We start from the raw sequence: 22202 nt of genomic DNA, 5'->3' as shown, positions 1-22202 counted from the left end.
TGCTCTGTTGTCAGATCGTCTTTTAACAATGTAGAATTGATAATTAATTAACAACATATTTCATCTAATTATGAAGATTTATTATGAAGTTATTGTAAAATATAATTTCTTGCCTAATAAAATATAATTGATTATTTTAAACGAGAATGAACCATTAATATCACATCAATAAACCTGTATCAGCTACCGTCTATTGAAGGCATTGACAGGATTGGCAACGTTGCTCTCCTATCTTTCTCCACTGCCATTATAATGTGGACCTCATCAAATGATATGATGATACTTATGCAATGTATTTTTTAAATGCTCACTTGTACCTTTATTATGGTGATATAACTAAACTAATTTTTAAACTGAGGTTTGCATTTTGTTTCTGTATGTAGACAATGTAAACTATATTCAAATGCATCACTTGAAATCTCAGTTATTACAAGATATTATATTTTAATTGACAATTAATTTTTTTATTTTATAATCTATTGAAGTTACATCACACTTGCATTCCATTCTGATAATTATTTTTGTTTTAATATTTCTTAGAGACCATTTTGAATATTGAATACTCTGTGTTATGTTTATAGATTTTAATAAAATGAATCGATTTTGAATTATTTTGCATTCATAAATTATTTATGTAGTAAAGGAGACCCCTCACAACCTTATAGCAGGAAGACCAAGTAAAATAAATTTGACAAATTCTCGTATTTTTCAAATAAAGAACCTAATCTTCAGGAATTAACCTGGAAATTAACGAAACTTGGCATAATAATGCTTCTTCATGCTTTTACATTTGATCCAATTCAGGAGATATGGCAAAGCTTGCCTTAAAAAAAATAGAAGATTCTGGTATTTTTCAAATTAAGAACCTAATCTTCAGGAAATTAACGAAACTTGGCATAATAATGCTTCTTCATGCTTTTACATTTGATTCAATTCAGGAGATATGGCAAAGCTTGCCTTAAAAAAATAGAAGATTTTATGTTTGGTGCTCTATAAACCACTCTGTATAGTAGCTAGGGGCGCCAAATTTGGCTTTGATATTTCCCAGGTCAAGCTCTATCTTTGGTGCAAATTACAACCAATTCTGAGATCTGGAATCTGGAAAATTTGCATTTTTGCAAAAATCCATCATGGATTCTGGCAACAATTAAAATCGCTCAAACTCTCAGGAATGAATGACAGTACTTGACGAGAGGAACAATAATATGTCATCACATTGGCCAAATTCACTCCTATTCTTGAGTTATAAGCATTTGAAGATGAGTGATTTCTCTGATCTGTGGGTGGAGGAAAGGTTTTATGTTTCAGTGAATAACTCATCCAGTATTATAGTGAAACGTCTGATATAGCACAACACATGTTAGGTCAACCTCTATCCATAGCCCGAATAACAAGCAAAACTGGGAGGTTTGGATTTTTATGAAATCCAAGAATAATTAATTCATCATGGATTTCTGCAAAAATGGTGAAAAATTGAAATCGCTCAAACTACGCAATCTTATGCTCTTTGATCCGAGAAACACGAATCTGGAATCAGATTTGCAAAACTCCTTACCGTTCAGGAGATATGACCATTTGAAAATGAGCAAATTTTTCTTTTCACTGCTGCATAATTCACTCTGTATAGTAGCTGGGGTACCTAATTTGGCTCTAACATTTCTCAGGACAAGCTTTATCTATGGTGCAAATTTCAGCCAAATCTGAGATACTTATTGTTTCAGAGTGTTTCACGATGGTTAGTCCATGGATTTTATCATTTATTTGTGAAAAATAAAAATCGTTCAAACTCTGTGATCTTATGGTCTTTGATGTGAGAAACACGAATCTGGAATCAGATTTGCAAAATTCCTCACCGTTCAGGAGATATGACGATTTGAAAATTTTATTTTTGCAGCTTCATAACTCAACCTGTATAGTAGCTGAGGATGCCAAATTTGGCTCCGACATTTTTCTGGTCAAGCTTTATCTATGGTGCAAATTTCAGCCAAATCTGAGATACTTATTGTTTCAGAGTGTTTCACGATGGTTAGTCCATGGATTTTATCAATTTTTTGTGAAAAATAAAAATCGTTCAAACTCTGTGATCTTATGGTCTTTGATGTGAGAAACACGTATCTGGAATCAGATTTGCAAAATTCCTTATCGTTCAGGAGATATGACCATTTGAAAAAATTTCTGTTGACTAATCAGTCTAATAATTGACTAATCTATTTTCAATAGATCTATACCAAAGTGTGTTTTTTGTTTTCAGTTGAAAAAACACTCACCTTGCAGTACTCACCTTAAAATTTATAATTATTTTCAATAGGACAAAGGATTTAGAAGTGAAAATCAAGTCGTGATCGTCAAAACGTTTTGTCGCATTTTATTATAAACACTCGGAAAACAATAACAAATATTTAAAAACTATTATTTGGTTTTGTTCATTTCATCTTATCTCACGAAATATTCAACAAAATCATTTTTTATAAACGTTTGCGATAGTTAATTAATTGAAGTTCACCTAGATTTGATTCTCATTCCACAAGGAGAGATAAGAGAACCAGAAATTTCATAAACTACTACTTAGAATTAATCAATATCACTACAATATCATCATAAAATAACTATAGTCATAACACTACTATATTGCCACTAGTTTGTTTTCCCTCTAAAAATATAAACAACTACTAATATAATAATAATATGGAACAGTGATATAATATCTATGGTTTAGTAAGACCTAAATCTCTGCTTTTCAATAAATTTCTGCCCTGATGAGTAGACTATAAAGAGAATTAGTTCTTATGGGGGTGTTCACACATTTGCAGTCTACTAATGTCTGAATACTTCCATAAGAACCAATAGTATTATATTTATGCCAAGCAGACCAGAAATTCATTAATTAGCACTGGAACACAATTGATTGGAAAATGATTAAAATCTCATGAAACAACGTTAGTTGATTGGAACAGTATTGACTAGTTGAATTCTGGTGATATATTTATCCATTTATAATAAGTTGAATGTTTTATATACAAAACATTATTTGTGAAAATGTTAGTTGCATTTGAAATATTGAACATATTTTAGATTACAATAATGATAAGTATGAATGAATGAAAGAAATATTCACAGCATAAAATAATTTAAGTTATCTTTGAATGAAATCTCGACAATTATTTTATAAAAGTGAGATGATATGAAACATTATACAGGCCTACTGTAAAATAAGAATATATATGTCAATGAACGAGATGAAAAAGATTTCCTATTGAATTCATAACATCCTAATAACAGTAAATTCAAATTTAACCTATTTCGGACTATGAGTAACCTTATCTAAATTTGGGAGAGGAATAGGACAAGTCTCCCTATCTTTTTGATGATGTACTTATTGTATGAATCAATAAAGAATAAAGGTCTAAATATTCTTGAAATTTTAAACAAACAGAAAGTTTTGAGTTTGAAACCTACTTTATAGAGCCTATCATTCAATTTTCCGCACATTAACAAAGTACGGGATGACAATGAAAGTAAAATCCTATGTAATAGTTATTTCATCCAAATAAACTCATGATATGAAACTCTAGAAAATCACTTACACTTGATAAAAACATAAATGTAAATATATATTATTATTATTATATCACAACACTAGTTTTATTGCATTAATTACTTTTGATATCTTTCGATGTGATGCTCTAGACGGTTTGATTTATTTTAAGTGGAGAATTCTATTACCACATATTATTATAGGTAATTAAAATAGTATACCACCATTCATAGCGGTACCACAATATGGGTAATAGATTATTATTAAAAATGGTATGGTATCTACAATGCATGTATAATAAATATTACATAATATAGTTGGCATAAACTTGGATAATATAAAGATTAAAATTTCAACTACATGTGTTAACTATATGGTTAGCATTAGCAAAACAGATTTTAAGAACAATTACCAAAAAACAAATTATATTAGAAGCTAGGATATCTGTATCTATTACATGCTAGAAAGCTAATCAGTTATTCCTGATAAGGACTGCAAATTAGATCTGTTGTAGTATACTGCAGTAATGAAGGGGCTCACAGTACAAAAAACTGAAAATTCAAACATATTTGAACAGAGCTCAGGTATGTACATCTTACAATCGATCTATTTTTCACAACAATGCGACAAATTTACACAAAAATATTTTCGTTCTAAGGCTATTTTACTACAAAAATAATAACAGATTATTCGCTTAAACGGAGAAGACTTGTTCAGTCTTTGTAAAATAGAACATGAATTATTGTCAAAAATTTCAGGCAATACTCTTAATGAAGAACCAACCTTGTTACAAATTTTAACAATTCAACAAATAATCAACAATATTAAACGCAGAAAAATGCAAGATGTGAATTTGTATACGTTTTCATTAGATATTTTAGTTATCTATCAACTTTAGAGCAGTAAATAGCTGTTTAATTTTCAAAACGTTGTGTTTGACATTGATTAACATTAATTTAAATATGAAGTATTTTTGAAAATACAACAGTTTCTGAATAATATACTTGAAGCCTCAACACAATCAACGTCATTTCCCTCCATCAATATTAGCCTATATAATATTTAATACAGTATTGAAATAAAAAATAATAAATAATCCTTCATTTTTGCCACACACATTACGTATTATATATGCTATTCATTATTTAATAACCAACTGATAGATAATTTGATTAATAATAGATAAAAACGATTATTTATCAACTCTCCTGTATCCCAGAATTATTTCTGATTCAACTTTGTCCAAATTATTATCATTATTGAATAAATAATATAAATAAAAGTATAAATATTTAATTTTGATGATGAGCCTAGTATGTGGTATTGCATAAGTATCTGATAAACTATGGAATCTTCAACATAAATTATAACTTTTTGAATACTCAATTTCAGTGCCTATATAATAATTACAATAATATTTCCTCCTGAATAATTATCATTGTATCGATTAACTGATACAACTTATTTCAAGATAGATCATCTCTAATTTAAATACATTTTGAAAGTTTCAAGATTTAGATGCACCAATCCAAACAATATTCAAAAAATTGACTATAAATTTACTTTATTTAATATACTTATTTGAAAATATAAATTAATATTTCAACTTTAAAGCACTCAAATTCCACTATTTGATTCTAACTTACTAAAATCCAGTAATTTTCTACTGAAAACATGCAGCTATTTTGTGCGATCTTGAAATTAAATTTCAATTATCTCTCCTTGCAAAATAGCCTACCATTACAATATTATAGTTTTTCTCACTCAACTATATATACTTATACACTCCTACAGGCAAATGTGATAGGACTAATGATCCTTCATTCATTTTACTACTTATAGAAACAATAGTTTATATATTATTCAACAATGTTTATTTGTTAATTTTTTCGCTATTTTTTGGCAACAACTACTAAGAAAAAAAAAATCATGGCAGACAAAATATTCAGGCTGCATTGACAAGAAATTCAAAATGGCACCTTTAAAAAAAATGTATAATGGTTAACAAAAAATTGGTAGCGATGATAGAATGAACACATAAATTTTTACACCTTTTGAAAATGAATTCTTTTCACCACAAGATCTTCCAAGTATTAGGAATATCATACAAGCAAAAATACAGGAATCGTACATAAAGTGATTAGGCAATTCTAATCCTCAATAGTATTATCAGCAATTTTTCATTTCAAATGCTTTCAGTTCCTTCAAGTCTTCCTCTCTTTAACAAGCCACTTATTAACAAATTACAAAAACATAGAATTCTGTGTTTTTCAAAAACATCAACTTTTGAGCTTTTCATCAATTATTACAAAAGCAATCTCGTCAAAAATATTACATTTTCGTCCAATGACGAGAGCTCAAATATGTTTCAATTCAATTTGAATACAAAATAAATTTCAACAAATATTGGACAATGTAAACAACAAACAATATCCTTGCACAAGACAAGAAACAAAAATTTATACAAACTTAATAAATAAATTTCGGATACAAAAATGTTCAACATTTTATTTTTCAACAGAGAAATAGATGGTCATTGAAACATCTTTCGAAATTGTTTCACAAAAAAGTTAGTATTACAACATAAATACTTTCTTAGAACAACAACAACAATATTAATTATATTGTTTTAACGAGAAGACAGCTTTGGAGAGTTCAGATAAAATTAAGATGATGGCCTTCTAATTTCAAGTTAGAAAAGTTTGTTTTTCTATATCAATTTCAACAAATTTTGAAATTCCTCGACACATACCAGCACAATAATACTGTAAATGTTACCATCAATGAACTCTTGTCAATAACACTACCCCAAAACAGCGACCTATCTTCCACATTTTCTACAAAACTTCTCAAAAACTCCACCTTAACACAATTCAATTTTAATCTAGTATCAAAACCACATCACCACAACAACCCCTAGACAAAAACGTGTCCACCACAATTTACATACTAACAAAAACTATAAAAAACATAAACTAATAATAATAATTTTCGTAAACGGGTCCACGTTTTCATCCTGGACGTGCGCGTGTGTGTGTGAAACAGCTTCTAATAGTAATAATTATACAATAGTTTCTTCATTTTTTTGTGTTTTTTTTCTGATAATCATTCATTATTGATAGAAAATTATAATAATCGACTACTACAAATTGAGACTACGTACTGTACTGTGTTTAGTCAGCGGTGACGCGGCGGCAGCGGTACTGCGTTTAGTGGTCACCAGCGGTTGCCATGACAACGCCAGTAACGCTGGCCTGTGATTGGCTGAGCTTCTGGCGCATGCGCCCTCCACGCCTCTCAACTCACACACACTTCTCCTTGTTTACTGTTGCCGCCACTTTCCTCTTTCGCCGCCGTCTTCTCTGCTTTCACCGTCTTCGTCTTCTTCTCCACCTCCTTCTTCTCTTCCTTTTCCTGTCCATTCACACCACCACTGTAGAGTTCGCTCTCTTTTAGCGCCTGCTTTTCAATCACTGTCTTGAAGTTCTCTATGTCCTGTTGGCTGTGTGAGAAAACAAAGAAAAATTAGGTTAGAATAGAATTATATTTATATAGTATAAACCTTGGAGCAATTCATAAACGTTGGCATGCAGACCTCGGCCAACATATTATTATTATTATTATTCTCATTTCGACGCATGATACCGCATTCGTTGAGGATAGCTCGAAACGGTGTACGACATGTCATTGGGTTTCAGCAAATCTTTACTATAATAAAGGAAAGAACTGACTTATACACGTACGGGATAGGAAGATTATGTTTGACGCAACATCATGTCTGAACTACTGGACTGATTAACTTGAAATTTTGCATATAACTTCTAAGGCTCAACTCACTCTCACGCGACTCAGGTCGAGAAGAGACTCGACTCTAGTCGAGAGCATGTGTTTCCAAATGGTGACACTCAGACCAGTCGATTCTAGTCTCCGCGACGTCACCATTTGAAAACACATGCTCTCAACGAGAGTAGAGTCTCTTCTCGACCTGAGTCGCGTAAGTGTGAAATGAGCCTTAATTAACCGGGGATGGTTATATGCCTACTTCAAAATTGCATGTTTTCAGTTTGTCAAGGTTTAAAATAAAATAGACCCTTCGAGAGCATGGGTTACCTGCTAGTCAGGAAATAAAGGTTCCTATCCCGCAAAGTGTAGCTCTCATTACAATATAAGACAAACAATCTATCAACTCAATGAGAAAACCTCGTAGCACTTTCTCAGCGAGTATGGACATTCTTCAATCTAAAGATCTTTGAGAGTGAAAGGCTCAACTCACACTTACGCGACTCAAATCGAGAAGAGACTCGACTCTAGTCGAGAGCATGTGTTTCCAAATGGTGACACTCAGACTAGTCGACTCTAGTGACTCTGGTCTCCGCGACTGTCACCATTTGAAAACACATGCTCTCGACTAGAGTCGCGTATCTTCTCGACCTGAGTCGCGTGAGTGTGAGTTGAGCCTTAAATTATCTTTGAATCCGTGTGTGTGCGTTGCAGCATTCGATAACCTGGGTAGTGATTTTCACTCCGTCTGTCTACATACAGACGTCTGTTGCTGTGCGCTGGCCGTTACTTACTCAATTCACACAATTTACTTTGACAATTCCACAGTCAATAGACTATGGTGAAGAATACACTAAACTAACTAAAGCTGGGTTTTCGTTTGTGCATAAATGCCGTCGTCGACCACGACAGGGAGACAATCTCAAATTTTGTAGATTTCAATTTGTCTACATAACCTAAAAGATTATGTTCAATTATGTTTTAATAGGGCAGGTTGAGCTTATACTTTTAAATGGCAATATGTTGATATTATTAGAAATGTTTAATTCTTTAATAATAAAGATAAATAATGAAAAGTTATTGGATCAGCTGTTCTAGCACACTTGAAATTTGGACAATATATTTGGAAATAATTTACGCAGAAACGAAAATGCACCTTAAAGAAAACAATATATTAATTTTTCCTCCACCTACTGTCTAAAGAGCCTACTTTACTCCCTGAAACATAATACTAAAGTGTCACTTTTTCGCTCTCGGTAGGAAATAACAGAAAACTCCCTAGAGCGTAAAAGTAACTCCATTTAAATAACATGGGAAGCATCTCTATTTTAAAAACTTACATTTGAAATAGGTTAGAAGGTCTAAGCTCAGATGAGGAAGCATATACAGTAGTCATTAAACCAACTAAATTCAATACCTCAACCAGATCAATAAATGAAATATATGTTTCATGCTAAAATTATTACAAACTTCATATCAGTATACTATAAAAATGTATAATTTTTTTATATTCCATGTTATTCAAAATACCAACCAACGAATATTCCTCATTAACTAATCAAATTTGAAACGGGAACTTCATCATAGTGTTGTAGTCGAGTCGACGGCCATTGTTGTTACAACTTGCCGACAGATAGCGCTGTCGGCAGTGAACTGTGTGATTACAAGACAGTTGTTTAATTTTAAAGTTATGTTGTAACACATTTTACTGGTCACGTAAGTTTTTAAAAATTATTTTATTTGCAGTTTTTATAAAAATGTAGGTGGAGGAAAAATGTTGTCTACATCACGAGTGAAAAATGTTTTTTCTCCCTCAGGAAAATTGTTGCCCTCGGCTTCGCCTCGGGCTTCAAACTTTTCCCTCAGGGAGAAAAAACAGTACTTTTCACTCTATATATACAAATAACTATTACTCTATGCACTAACCTGATCTGCACAAAGAGTATGCCGTTGATAACGTTGAGCATGTCGAGGACACTTCCCATACTGGGCGGTTGAATCTGAATGGGAGGCAGACCCACACCGGGCTTGCCCGTGTAGATCTCGTTCATCTTCTTCTGCAGCACCACTGCCTGGTGGGTCAAGTGACGCAGACAATCCGACGACTCTTTTGTCTTCTCGTGCTCTTCACCCAACTATTGACACACAAATCAATACACAAGTTTAAACTAAAACATTCACAAAAATATATATCATGATGAATTTATTGCAAATAATACTTAGGTGTTATTCTCTCATATTAGCACGTTGCTCTTTCTTTTAGTTGATCGAACAAAATGAAATCAAACAGCGGGTTGCTAGAATTATTTTCATATTTTCTTCTGGAACTGTACTAAATCTTCTCCTTGAATTGACTTTCAAGGATATGTGTGTAATATTCTGTTTGGTGGTTTTTGGACTTCCATATTAAGGTTTTAAATTGAAAATTGAAAATGTATTTAGTGTTTTGTTTCAATGTGGAGATTAGTGAAGAATTGAAAACTCTCACCTTTATTTGGACAATTCATGTTATGAAATTTGGATAAAAGAAGTTTTGGACTTTAGTCTGTTTCTTTGCCCTAAATTTGATTGTGAATGATAACTAAATAAGTAAATAAAAAATTAATTGGACAAACTAAGACGACACATAGAATAAGGACCGAGACATTTTTTGAGATGAGTCGGCATGGCATAACAAAACAGGACGCTCTCCGATTGGCTCATTCTTGATAAGACAATCGTAGATTGATCACTATACTAGTAATCTATAATAAAATAAAGGAAAGAATTGGCTTATGTATGTATAGGATAGGAAATTCAAGAATGACGCATCATCACGTATGAGCTACTGGACTGATTAACTTGATATTTTGCATAAAGATTCTTAATTTACCGAGGATGGCTATAGACCTATTTTAAATTATTCAAGATTTCAGTAGGTCGAGTTTTCAGTTTGTCAAGTTTCTAATTAGGCCCTTGCGGGGCACGGGCTACCTGCTAGTCTGTAATATAATAATAAAGGAAAGAATTGGCTTATACACGTACGGGATAGGAAATTCACGAATGACGCATCATCACGTCTCATCTACTGGACTGGTAGCCTTGAAATTTTGCATATAGATTCTCAATTTACCGAGGATAGTTAAAGGCCTATTTCAAATTCTTCAAGATTTCAGTAGGTCAAGATTCTAATTAGAACCTTGAGGAGCACAAGTTACCTGCTGGTTGACAATATTTTCAAAATTGAAAAATCGATAGAATTGGCATTAATTTATTCTCGATATATCTCTAATTAGACCCTTGTAGAGCATGGGTTACCAGCTAATTGGCGATATTTTTAATATTCAAAAATCGATAGAATTGGAATCAATTTATTCTTGATATATCTCGAAAACTAAGATCGATACAAGAAAATCGTACTGCACATTTTTTGTTGCAAATTTCTTTTAGAATCTACGATCTTCGACTGTTACTCCTCTCGTGCGACACCCTGTATAATGAGGTTCATGTTATAATGACAGTATTTGATTGACATTAGTGTTGCCATCCTTGTATGTCATTCGACAAAGCTGATAGCGCTAACCTTTTCTAGATCCGCACCGTTGCTAGATCGTTTTTGGACTGTGTATGGTGATTGAGATGCCTACCTGCTGTTTGTAAATGGCATAGGTCTCCTTCTCGTTGTTGAGCGCCGACCGGAAGTCACCCATACAGCTTTGTGTGCGCGCCACCAGGTGATAGCTCACGGCCACCTTGATCGAACGCGGCCCGTAGAACTTCATGTTCAGAGCCAGTGCCTTCTCGAGGAAGCGAAGTGACAGTTCGTACTCGCCAACTGCGTGCAGGATTAGACTGATGTTGCTCTACAACACACAAAACATTCAATTCAATTTATAATTACATCCTAAACATATGATCATCAGATAGAGGTTCAGTAAAAAAGAGCAACCTTGGGAAGGTTCTCAACACACAATTATTACATGTAATCATACAATAGTCATTTAAAATATAATATATTAAAAATATCATTTTTTAAAAACACAGTCAGTCAAAAGAACCCATGTGCAAGGGCTTGGGTTGAATCAAAGACATGTAACAATATTTTTCACCACACTGCACAGAAAGCTGCTATTTCCCAGTCCCTACATAGATCTGAAAGACATTGTATGCAGACGACTCTCGTCTGACGTAAGAAACAGGTTTATTTCCAGCCTAGGCCGGAAAGAGTACTCTTTCCAGCCGCTAACATGGAAGTCCATAGTTAATAAGTTATCCGCTAGATCGGGCGAGTGTTAACTTTCTTCATCTGAAGTCGCCATTATTTCATTTCGAATTAAACTAATTCAGCATTCGCTTCGCAACCATTTTTATTCAATTATTTATTGTTGATTAGCGCATTCCGAATTCTCAAAAATGCTTGAAGATGACGCCCGTGATATTCCAAGTGAAATTTTAAAAGAATCTGAAATCCTGACTGCAAATCTTCTACCACTAAAATCAAGAGATAGGTACGATAACGAGTATTCTTTATTTATTTTGTCAGCAATACCTGTAGTGTGGCGAAAAATATCGTTCGCACCACGGGCAAAAATGTTTGTCCGGCTCTCAATCTTTTCTAGACTTGAAAACCGATTTCGAGCCGGAAAAATCTCATTTTCTGCTCTAGAGGCGAAATACTAATTCCTGCAGAAAATCATCCACAGAAAAGTATGGCCTTTCAAGCAGCCCTGGGTAAAACGAAATTAGCAATTAGATTGAGAAAGATAGCAGGATTAGACTGATGTTGCTCTACAACACACACACACACACACACACACACACACGATAAATTAGATTCTATTAGAATAAGATTAGAAATTAGATAACGAAATTAGATTCTTAAGTAAGTTGATTCTTTTGCCAAATTCTGATCTCCTATAGACCGAATAAAGATAACCTAATCAAAACTTGAGTTATCCAGCCGACCAAACATTGGCGTTGTCATTTTTATGTAAAATTGCTATTTTCCCATGCAAGCCCATCTGACAGAATATGTGAACAATGTGACAACACTGCTATACTGAGGTCCACGTTATAGCGGCAGTGGATAAAGAAAGGAATAAGGCGGTGTCGATTCTCTGCTTATAGCAGTCTAGTCTGCCTATAGCTGCCTATAGTCGATTCGATAGAGGATAGCTGATATAGCCGGTATATCTGATGTAATATCATCTGTTCATCTGTTCAAAATCATCATTATATTTTATTCGCCAAGAAAATATATTTGTAAATAATTGAATAATAAAAATCCATAATTAAAATATTCTAATGATTAATTATTTTTCTTCATTGTTAAAAACAGACCTGGCAACGTTGCGGAGGCTAGAAAGCGATAGCGCTATCTGCTTTGTCGAATGATGGGCAAGGATAGCAACACCTATGATAATCCAATAATGCCATTATAACGTGGACCTCACAATAGTTCTGAAAGTGGTAAGTGGTCTCTTTGCTAAGATCTCTTCAACCGTGGAACGTACAATAGTATTCATAGACAATAGATACAATTCAGGTGTAAACAACAGGCATTCGCCCAAAACTGCTTTCAACCTTAATTCAAACTAGTAGTTCTGCGAACAGTAGACCTCGCTCATGAATAGCCCACAACTTTCAAAATAATGAGAAGGGCCATTAAGAAAGTAAACTATATTGTAAAGATTTATCCATGTCATCTATTATTTTCTCCATTGAAAGTGCTAAAGACATTGTTTTCAGGGACACCGGACTGATGAATGTCTCAAGGAGGTACCTTCATATCGTCCACATATTTACAATATTAAAAATTTTCCAACAATTGATTATAAGAAATCGGTCAACTGACAGAAAAATGGAATATGCAGTAGGCAATTTAGACGATGAATCGTCTCACAGACGATACAGTGAGGATTCTAAATAACATGGGTATGTTGGTGACAATGAAAGGAGGTTGCTAATAATGTTTTTCATGAGAAGTGGATTCAATGTAATGGCGGCTTGTTATGCCTATGCAGAATGTTTATGCTCACAAGTCGGTTTCCGATCTCATACTAAAGCGAAAACAAGAGCTAACTAACTAAGCTGTGATGTCTCCGGCCGGTTCGGTAGGTCTAGAAACTATTCATCTATGAAACAGGGAAATATCGTGTTGAAAAGGGAAGAAAAGGTGCAATCAAGTGAGAAGTTTTCTTCAATAATTGAATAATTAATTATTAATAAATACATTATGATTTGGCGCGGCTCAGACGTTTCAAGGTTCACCGCTGACAACTCTTGTCCTCTATCGACAGCATTCCAACGATACCATTCATTCAATAAAGCACATTTTAGAGCGGCACAATTTATATTAAAACCGGAGGTCTTATCAAAAATCGTTACACATACGTTTCTGCACCTTGTTTCAAAGAATGTGTATACCAAATTTCATCCAAATCGAACAATAACTGCGACTGTAACTGCGGTACAAACAAACAAACAAACAGACAAAAGCCGATCGAGTCGAAACTAAGACCTCAGCTTCGCTTCGGTCAAATAAATAGTCCAGAGGTTATTTAGAGTTTATGATTTGATTTACACACAATTTCAAGTCCAAAAAAATTTATCTGATTAATTTACTTCCAGACACAAAACCGAATAAAAAACTTCTATCACAATATCACAATTTTCAATTAAAATAGTATTAGCATATTATACTATTGAATTAGGGTACTTACGTCGAGCAGGGCGATTTCCGGGTGATTTTCGCCGCAGACAATGAGTGCCAGGTACCTGGCTCTGTACAGAAGCTTCAGTGCAGTGCTGATCTGGCTGTTGGCGAAGCAGTATAGTGCCAAATGGGTCTGCAACACAAACATAAACAACATTAGCTACCTAAAAAATGCAAATAAAACCAAATAGTTCTTTATTTATCATTGCATTTATACAATATAAATAGTGTCAAGATGCAAATAAAATAATTCACAATATTCAGTTGAGAAAGTCTTGTATAGAATATGGGCTAATTAAAATTAAATATATTTTCAATTCTTTCTTGAAACCCGCACCATCTTGGCTCCCACGTAGGAGGGACGTTCTTCAATGAATTGTCTCCTATCCTATTATATAGCGAGCAATTTCTGTATTTATATATCCAGTTACTTTTATATCTGTCTATTTTATATCTGGTTATTTATGTTTAACGAATCTCGAGAACGGCTCTAACGATTTCCACGAAATTTGGAACATAGTAGGTTTATGATATAAATATTCGTTTGCACTAGGTCTCATCCTTGGGAAAACTCGCTGAACGACATTAAAAGGATAATATTCATCCTTGGCTGAAACAGCTGTGGATAGTAAAAAAGTGAGTGAGCGAGTGAGTATGTGAAAAATCAAAATATCGCATCCCCGAAATTCATAAGATGACGTATAGCCAGCTGTGAAATAATATGAACACGATCATTTTAGAGAATTGTGTTCTGTTTATCAATAGATAAAAATAACGAGCGAAGCTCGGTGCCCCGATATTGTTGTTGTAGTGCATACATTCTTCTTGAGCGGGTATGATATTGATGATTGACATATCTTTCATTTTTGAATTTTAGCGTCAGAATACATTCCATTATACTGAGTCCATGAACGGTTAAGATGTTGAGGCTTTTAAATTTCTCTCGTACAGGCTCTCTGAGACCTAACCTTAAGATTATTCTTACTGCTTTTTTCTGTAATATGAATATTTTTTTCAAGTTTCCAAGTTTTATACTTCTCCAATCTTTCCTCTATTATGTTACTATAGTGAGGACCAAGTTATAATGGCAGTGTCTGATTAGCAATGGTATTGCTATCCTTGCCTATCATTCAACAAAGCAGATAGCGATATCTCTTTCTCGCTTTGATCTGTTGCCAGATCGTCTTTTAACAATGTAGAATTAATAAACAAAGTATTCCATCCTAATTATAAAATTATTGGAAAAAAATAATTTATTGCTTAATAAAATATTATTTATTATTTTAAACGAGAATGAACAGTTAATATTACATTAATCAACCGGTATCAGTTACCCTCCATAGAAGGCATTGACAAGACAGAGGATCGGCAACGTTGTTCTTCTATCTTTCTCCACTGCCATTATAACATGGACCTCACTATTGGAGCTTTGGGACCAGTACTTTTTAGGACTTTTATGAGAGGATGGGTCTTCGCAGGTAGAATCAGATGTCTCCAACACATTGTTGGACATTGTTCTTCAACACAAAGGCGTTCAACTCATATTATTTCCGCTACTTGATCAGGAAAATAATAGTTTTCATTAGACCAAGAAACTTAAATCTAATAACATGTTGGAAAAGAGGCCTTCTGAAGATGCCTGTGATAAAAATAGATTATCTACTCAGTACACAGAAATATTTCTTCCTCCTTACTTTCTCTTCATCAAACCCCACTATAAAGCCTGTTTTTGTATTTTATTAGAAATTTATTTTTGATTGTGATTTCTTTTATGTATATTGTGTTGAATTAAAATTATTGATTGATTTCTAGAAATGGATGTATGGTTTTAATTCAGTGACAGAAGCGTGTGAACCTGTCGAAAGGGCCGACTATTGTTTGCTAATCACCTCGCAGGTAGAGACCCCACACTTGGTCCCAAAATTCCTCTATTTCCTAGTTGTTCCCAAAGTTCCGGTCACCACTGTAAATATTGTGTACTAGCTGGCCCGGCGAACTTCGTACCGCCAAATAGTTAATGCATCTAATGACAAACTTTAGCTGGATGCACACCTGAGGAGGCGCGATGCGGCATTTTGCATCCAGGTATTTCTTGCTTATGGGTTTGAATGGAAGAGTTCACACACACTGAATCGGGCATGGCGTGGAACGGTGTGATACGGCAATGTCCATAAGATCAATACTTCGTATCACCAAGCCGCGCCTCCTCAGGTGTACTTAGCCTCAGCTTAATCTGATGCACTATATTTTAATGAAAATGATCCAACAATCGGTATTTACATTTATATCTCAATATGGACTTCCTATGTGCTCAGTTAGTTGTGCAGCAGTTTCTATTTTTAGATATAGTTGAATGCAGCTTGCTGGGAAATTGAATGGTATATCTCCTTGCTGCTGATTTTCCCGTGCATATTAGAATTAAAATTTTGTGAATCAGTAGAAAGAAAATAGGAAACAAATCTTCCGACGGATGTTGGATGACGCAATGATTATAACAGCAGATTTTTATTTCTAAATGTGGTCAGCTCACAAATCTCCTCCCATTAGGATTACATGTCAACTTTGAAGGACCGTAGGAAAGAGTCCTGAAGTCGGATTATAAATTTTATAGGCCATAAACCTGGTCCTGAACATAATGAACACAACTAAAACAAAAATCATCAAATTCGGTGCACACATAAAAAAGTTATTGAATACCAAAATTGGCTCGATTTTTATTTATATCGATTTACTACAGTACGTAATGTTGCGCCAGGTTGCACAAAGGCCGGTTAAATTATAATCATGATTGAAGTTCACAATAACCAATCAGAGAAGGGGTTTCTAAGAATAAGGCTTCTTTTTGGTTGGTTCTCGTGGCATTTAATCGGGATCGAAAGTTAACATACTTTCGAGCAACCGGGTGTATTACTCACATATTCGGTGACAGTGTAGGGATGATCAATGCCGTTGACCCGCTCGGACATGAGCACTGCCTTCTGCTGGTAGGCCATCGCCTCGGCATGATCGCCCATTATGTAGTTGAGGCGGGCCAACATGCGCAGACACTGCGCTATTTCCGGGTGCATTGCGCCGTACACATTGTTCAGCAGATTCAGTGCCTCCGATATCAGTTCGTAGCCCTCCTTCAGGTAGCCCTGCGAGATCTTTGTCTGGCCCGTCGTGTAGAAGTTGTACGCGTCGCTTGCCTACACAAAAACAAACAGAAAACTCAAATTAGATACTGGATTTCTCATAAAACAAGGAATAAACATTTGCTTATAGATTAAGGGCCGGTTTCCGAGCTTGGGATTTAGCCAAGTTCAAGACTTTAATCAGCTGGAGTCAGAAAATTGGTTTTCCGAAACGGGGCGTAGTCATAGTCATAGTTAAAGTCACATTAAAATTATATTTCGAAAAACTAGAAACTTTAACACTAAATAAAATGAAGAGAAAATAGTGTAAAGTTACAGCTATTTTGAATTATTTAGGAATGTTTCATTTCGTCAAGGAAAAACGTTTCCAATAATTATAGAAATGAGAAAATAAAGATTTATTTTGCTGCAACTATTTACTACGACTACGTCCCGTTTTTGAAAGCAAATTTTCTTACTCCAGCTGTTTAAAGTGTAGAGCTTACCTAAATCCCGAGCTCGGAAACCGGCCCTAAATGTATCGCTCCAATTTCTATAAGTCATGCCAGGAGTTCTGTTATCCAATTATACAAAAAACTTAAATTTGTTGAATTGATTGTATTTTGTTTACTTCACATTTATAACTTAAATCAATATTGGTTTTAATGACGATATTCAACTGTATTATGTTCTGATTTACTGTGCTGAGTAAAGAAAATATTCTATTCTAACAGTCTATCAGACTTTGACTGTTTTCTACAGATTGAAATAAATTGAATTAAATTGGGACTTTCGTTTAAAAACAATTATTCATAATGATAATAATTCAACAAATGCAACTTCCAATTTATTTCCATCTGTAGACTGGCTGGCCGCTATGGTTTTGTATAAAATGAGCCCTGCTATCCACAGATTTTCAGTTTGTTGTAAGGGTAAGCATTCCTGACCGGCAATTAGGAGGTACTGGGTTCGATTCCCGGGCTGACAAATAATTTTTTGTACAATAGCGCTCATCGAATTTTCTATCCAGCTGTTTACCCTATTGTCAATATTTGCAGAAGCCGAAGTCTTCGGGGTGAATTACAGCATTTAATTTGGATTTTTGTTCAACAATAATAATTCCACAAGAACCAATCAGAGAAGCCGTCTTTTCAAAAACGCCTTCTCTGGTTCTAGTGGAATTAATTGAAATTTAGCAGGCTTTTGTGCCTATGTGGTTTTCAATCGAAAATTGAATGTGAATAAATTTGATCTGAATGAAGTGTAGGCTACTCACTCTGGGGTTGATATGTTTGACAACAGGGAAAATGTTGATGATATCCTCTTCGAAGAACGACAGCCTGTTTTTGCCATCAAACGTGTACTCTCTCAGCAGAATCTGCACTCCTGTCTTCATACAGAACGACCTGCAATTCAAATTAGAAGAAAATAAAATTCTATTACTCAATTCTGACTTTGTATGAAATGCCATAGAGAAAAGAAGATATCCCATGGTATAGGTCGTTTATGTTCCAAATTTCAAGCCGGTTTTTTGTCTAAGTCAAGCCGATACTTTCTGCATGTATTTGTTTACAATTGATTCGTTTTAAAATGAATGTGGCGCACTCACACAACTTTCCTTGCCGTTATGAAAATTGATCACCTGACGACGCTACTGTTCACGCGCATCTCAAGTCTACTATTCGAAGATCTGAGCCAGCTGGTGACAGGACAATAACGCTGGAGACACACGAGGTCTGCTATATCTTCATAGGTAATAATTTAATAGAATCAACAGTTGCCAACAGTTTGGAATTGAATAATCACATTTTCTCGAAATTCGAGCTTATTTTCAATTTTAGGTAAAAATGTTACTGGACATTAATTGTAGAGATTTTCCTGCTCAATCTTTTCCACTTGCAATTTGTTGTTTAAATTATATCTGAGGCATGTTGATTGGTAATCTAAAATCAAACTTTGCATAGATGAGGCGGAGCTCCTGAATTTTTTTCAAAAATGGGACTCAAGTGGCAGTTGATGGAGCTTATCAATGACTATTTTAGGTATAAATTTGTCACAAAGTGAATTTTTGTGACGGATGGAGAGCCGTCGTCTAGTGTAAAATTAGCGAATTTATTCTATTTTAGAATAAGAATAGGGTCGACTTCCAGATATATTTTGTTGGACTTATGGTTGTGTATGTGCATCATCACCATCGCTGTCAACCGCTGTCATCATCAGCATCAGATTCATTTAACCAGATATTTCCAGATCTTGTTTACCAATCTGAGTGTTCTCGTATTTAGTATTGCAGCAGCAGCAGCCGTATCATCAGAACGATAAGCGGCTACCGAGTTGAGTCGGTATCATTCTTCTTGTAAATTTCTGGTGAGAAATATTGTTTACCAGCCTGATTTAGTGTAGCAATTAGTATCATTGTCATCATTAGCTGCACCCTTAGCATCAGCACTAGTGGATTCAAACCCTGTCACATGACCAGTGGCGTGATCGTCTTTTCAGACTCCCATTGGTCGGCAATCTCTTTTCCCCCGGCCTCCTAATTTCAGCGACCCGGTGCAGCTTCAAGAAGACCTGGGAGAGAAGCAGTTGTTCGGTGAACGGGTTTGTGTACGGCCGCGTTCCGAGCGGCGCTCCTAATAGTGGTGTACTAGAGGGTTAATATTCTATTCTGTATTTTAGTGAATGGAATATTGTATGTCGAATTGCCGACTGTATTTGTAGGTGGATTCTCCTGGGGGATTTTCTTTCTTGTCGGTTATTTTTCCTAAATTCGTATCACTGGGGGTGAACGAGTTATCCTTGGTTTTGAAACCTGTAAGGGATCTCAAGTTTGTGCTACAAATAGTTGAGTGGGAAATTTAGCTAGGCTCTTATAGCGGATTATTTTTGAGTACTTAATTTATAAGCCTCGACTCTGTCGCTTCACGACGTTTTTAATTATAATACGGGAAGTGGGAATCGGTTCGCTATTCTCCGTATCAGTATCCACGCCGATTCAGGTAATTGTATGTCAGGACTGGTAGTCCGTATATTTTTCCTTCTCTGTAGTAAGGTGGCCTTTAGTTTAAAGAGTAATTCTTCTCCATTGAATTTTTATTCTTGTAGGGAAATCCCTGTCCTTTTTAAGAATAGTTTTTCTCAATTAATTTTTATTCTTGTAGGAAAATCCCTGTTCCTTTTGAGAATAGTTTTCTCGATTAATTTTTGTCCCTGCAGAGAAATTATTATCATTTATAGTAAGTTTTCCTTGCTTGGTTTTCATACTATAGAGTGGCCCAGTATTTTAACTTTTCTTAGCAGTTTCTGACTTGCTGTAATTCCAAGTAGGAAAATTCCAATCATTTCCTAGAGAACTCAGGTACAGCTTGAGTTCGTCCTTGTCGAAGTTGGTAGACTGCGACGTCCTTTCTCTTTCTTTCTCTTCACTTTCCCTATTCTAAAATCCTTCTAGCTCTCAGGTACAGCTTGAGGACTTCCTCGCCGAAGTTTCTAGACTGCGGCATCCTTTCTCTTAATTCTTCCTGTGTTAAAATCCTTCCTGATCTCAGTTTCAGATTCAAGATCGTCCTAGTCGCGGGTTTTCAGAACCGCGAATCCTTTCTAAAATTCTTAGAAACCTGTCTTCTTTAATAGCAAATATTATTTGCTGGCTTTACCTGTGGAAAATTCACGAATTTTCCCGTGATCTCAGTTGCAAATTAGAGATCGATCTTGTGGTAGTCCTTAGACTGGCAATCACTTGGAAAAGTCTATTGAAATCTTTTCCTGAATTAGGAGTCTCTGACTCGATATTTTCCTTGTGGAAAATCCTGGAAAAATCCTTTCTTACCCTGACAACGACAGACTGTTGTCTTCCCGATGTTATTTTACAGACTGTGTCTGCGAAAAATCTTTTCTATCCTCTCATAATAGTCGACATACTGACTATTAATTTAAAAGCGTTTCGGACGATTGAGAGTGATTCCCATACCCTTAAGGGCAGTCACAGATTGGCCCTTAATAACCGGCGCGCAGTCATCAGATTAGCGCGGGAATCCTGTTTAGCAGTTTCAGAATTGCTGAAAATCCTTTCGCAGCTGCAGGCTCGCGACTCAGAAATCCCACACCTCAAACCTTATTCTCTAAATTTTAATTACCACATAATTGAAATTGATATACTGTATTTAGCTAGCAGGTCCAGCCTGCTGAGAGCTAGAGCGCAATTCTCAGATTGCGGATTATTGAGCAGATATTTATTTGCTGTAGAGAATAATAATCTTATTATTGATTCTCTGTTCCCTATACCCTATACCTCATACCCTGCACCCTACTCTCTATAGCTTACACCCTATACCGTGCTCTATTTGACGATATCTTAAATATCACTAACAACTCCATAGTTCCGCCATACCGTTACTCCATAGCCCTCACCTTAAACCCCATAGAAAAACCACATCCCGGGCTTGCAGGTACAGCGTGCTCGCCGTCAATTCGCAGTTGGTTCAGATTGCGTACTACCTTTATAAATAGAATTATTGGTAGGGATCTGATAGTCAGATCCGTCTCGTTGTATAGGGTTATCTTAATCTCCCTTAACACCCACCCTGTATTCCAAAGGCCGAGGGCCGAATCAGCCAGCAACGGCACGGACAAACACTCTTCCCCTGAAATTAAAAATCTCTTGAAAGAAGCAGAGGGTAAAGAATCAGGATAGAGGGAGAAGTGTAGGTCCGGTAACTCCACCTGTCAGTACGGCTACTGACCCCGACCCATATCCGACTGTAGCTAGTCCGCGTTGTAGCAATACTTCGCAATTATTAGGAAACCTAGAGGGTGGAATAGGACCTTCTAATAAATTTGATCAACATCGTTGGAGCCGTTTCCGAGAAAATCGCAAGAAAAACCTGTTTTTGACAACATTTTTGCCATTTTAGCCGCCATCTTGAATTGCATTTGATCGAAATTGTTCGTGTCGGATTCTTATAGGGGAAGGACCTTAAGTTCCAAATTTCACGTCATTCCGTTAATTGGAAGATGGGATATCGTGTACACAGACACACATACACACACACGCACACATACAGACCAATACCCAAAAACC

The 22202-nt window shown here is 35.2% G+C and overlaps 1 protein-coding gene across 2 annotated transcripts in view; it reads right to left on the bottom strand.

Moving 5' to 3' along the window:
• Window positions 1-2339: 2339 nt before the first annotated feature.
• LOC111048437 (clustered mitochondria protein homolog) overlaps window positions 2340-22202 on the bottom strand; it is a 77674-nt gene continuing 57811 nt past the window's right edge. The window contains exons 17-22 of one of the 2 annotated variants that reach the window (XM_039436518.1): window positions 18399-18528; window positions 16925-17197; window positions 14017-14142; window positions 10942-11157; window positions 9242-9450; window positions 2340-7037 (exon numbers count right to left, since the gene is read on the bottom strand). In XM_039436518.1, coding sequence (XP_039292452.1) covers window positions 6833-7037; window positions 9242-9450; window positions 10942-11157; window positions 14017-14142; window positions 16925-17197; window positions 18399-18528 — 1159 coding nt within the window. In that variant the 3' untranslated portion in view covers window positions 2340-6832. The remainder of the gene's footprint in view (window positions 7038-9241; window positions 9451-10941; window positions 11158-14016; window positions 14143-16924; window positions 17198-18398; window positions 18529-22202) is intronic. The other variant, XM_039436519.1, reaches the window with a different exon arrangement.

The sequence above is a fragment of the Nilaparvata lugens genome, chromosome 10 (genome assembly GCF_014356525.2).
Source record: "Nilaparvata lugens isolate BPH chromosome 10, ASM1435652v1, whole genome shotgun sequence".
NCBI lineage: Eukaryota > Metazoa > Arthropoda > Insecta > Hemiptera > Delphacidae > Nilaparvata > Nilaparvata lugens.
Note: the sequence above shows the minus strand (reverse complement) of the source record. Positions and strands in the feature narration are given on the sequence as shown.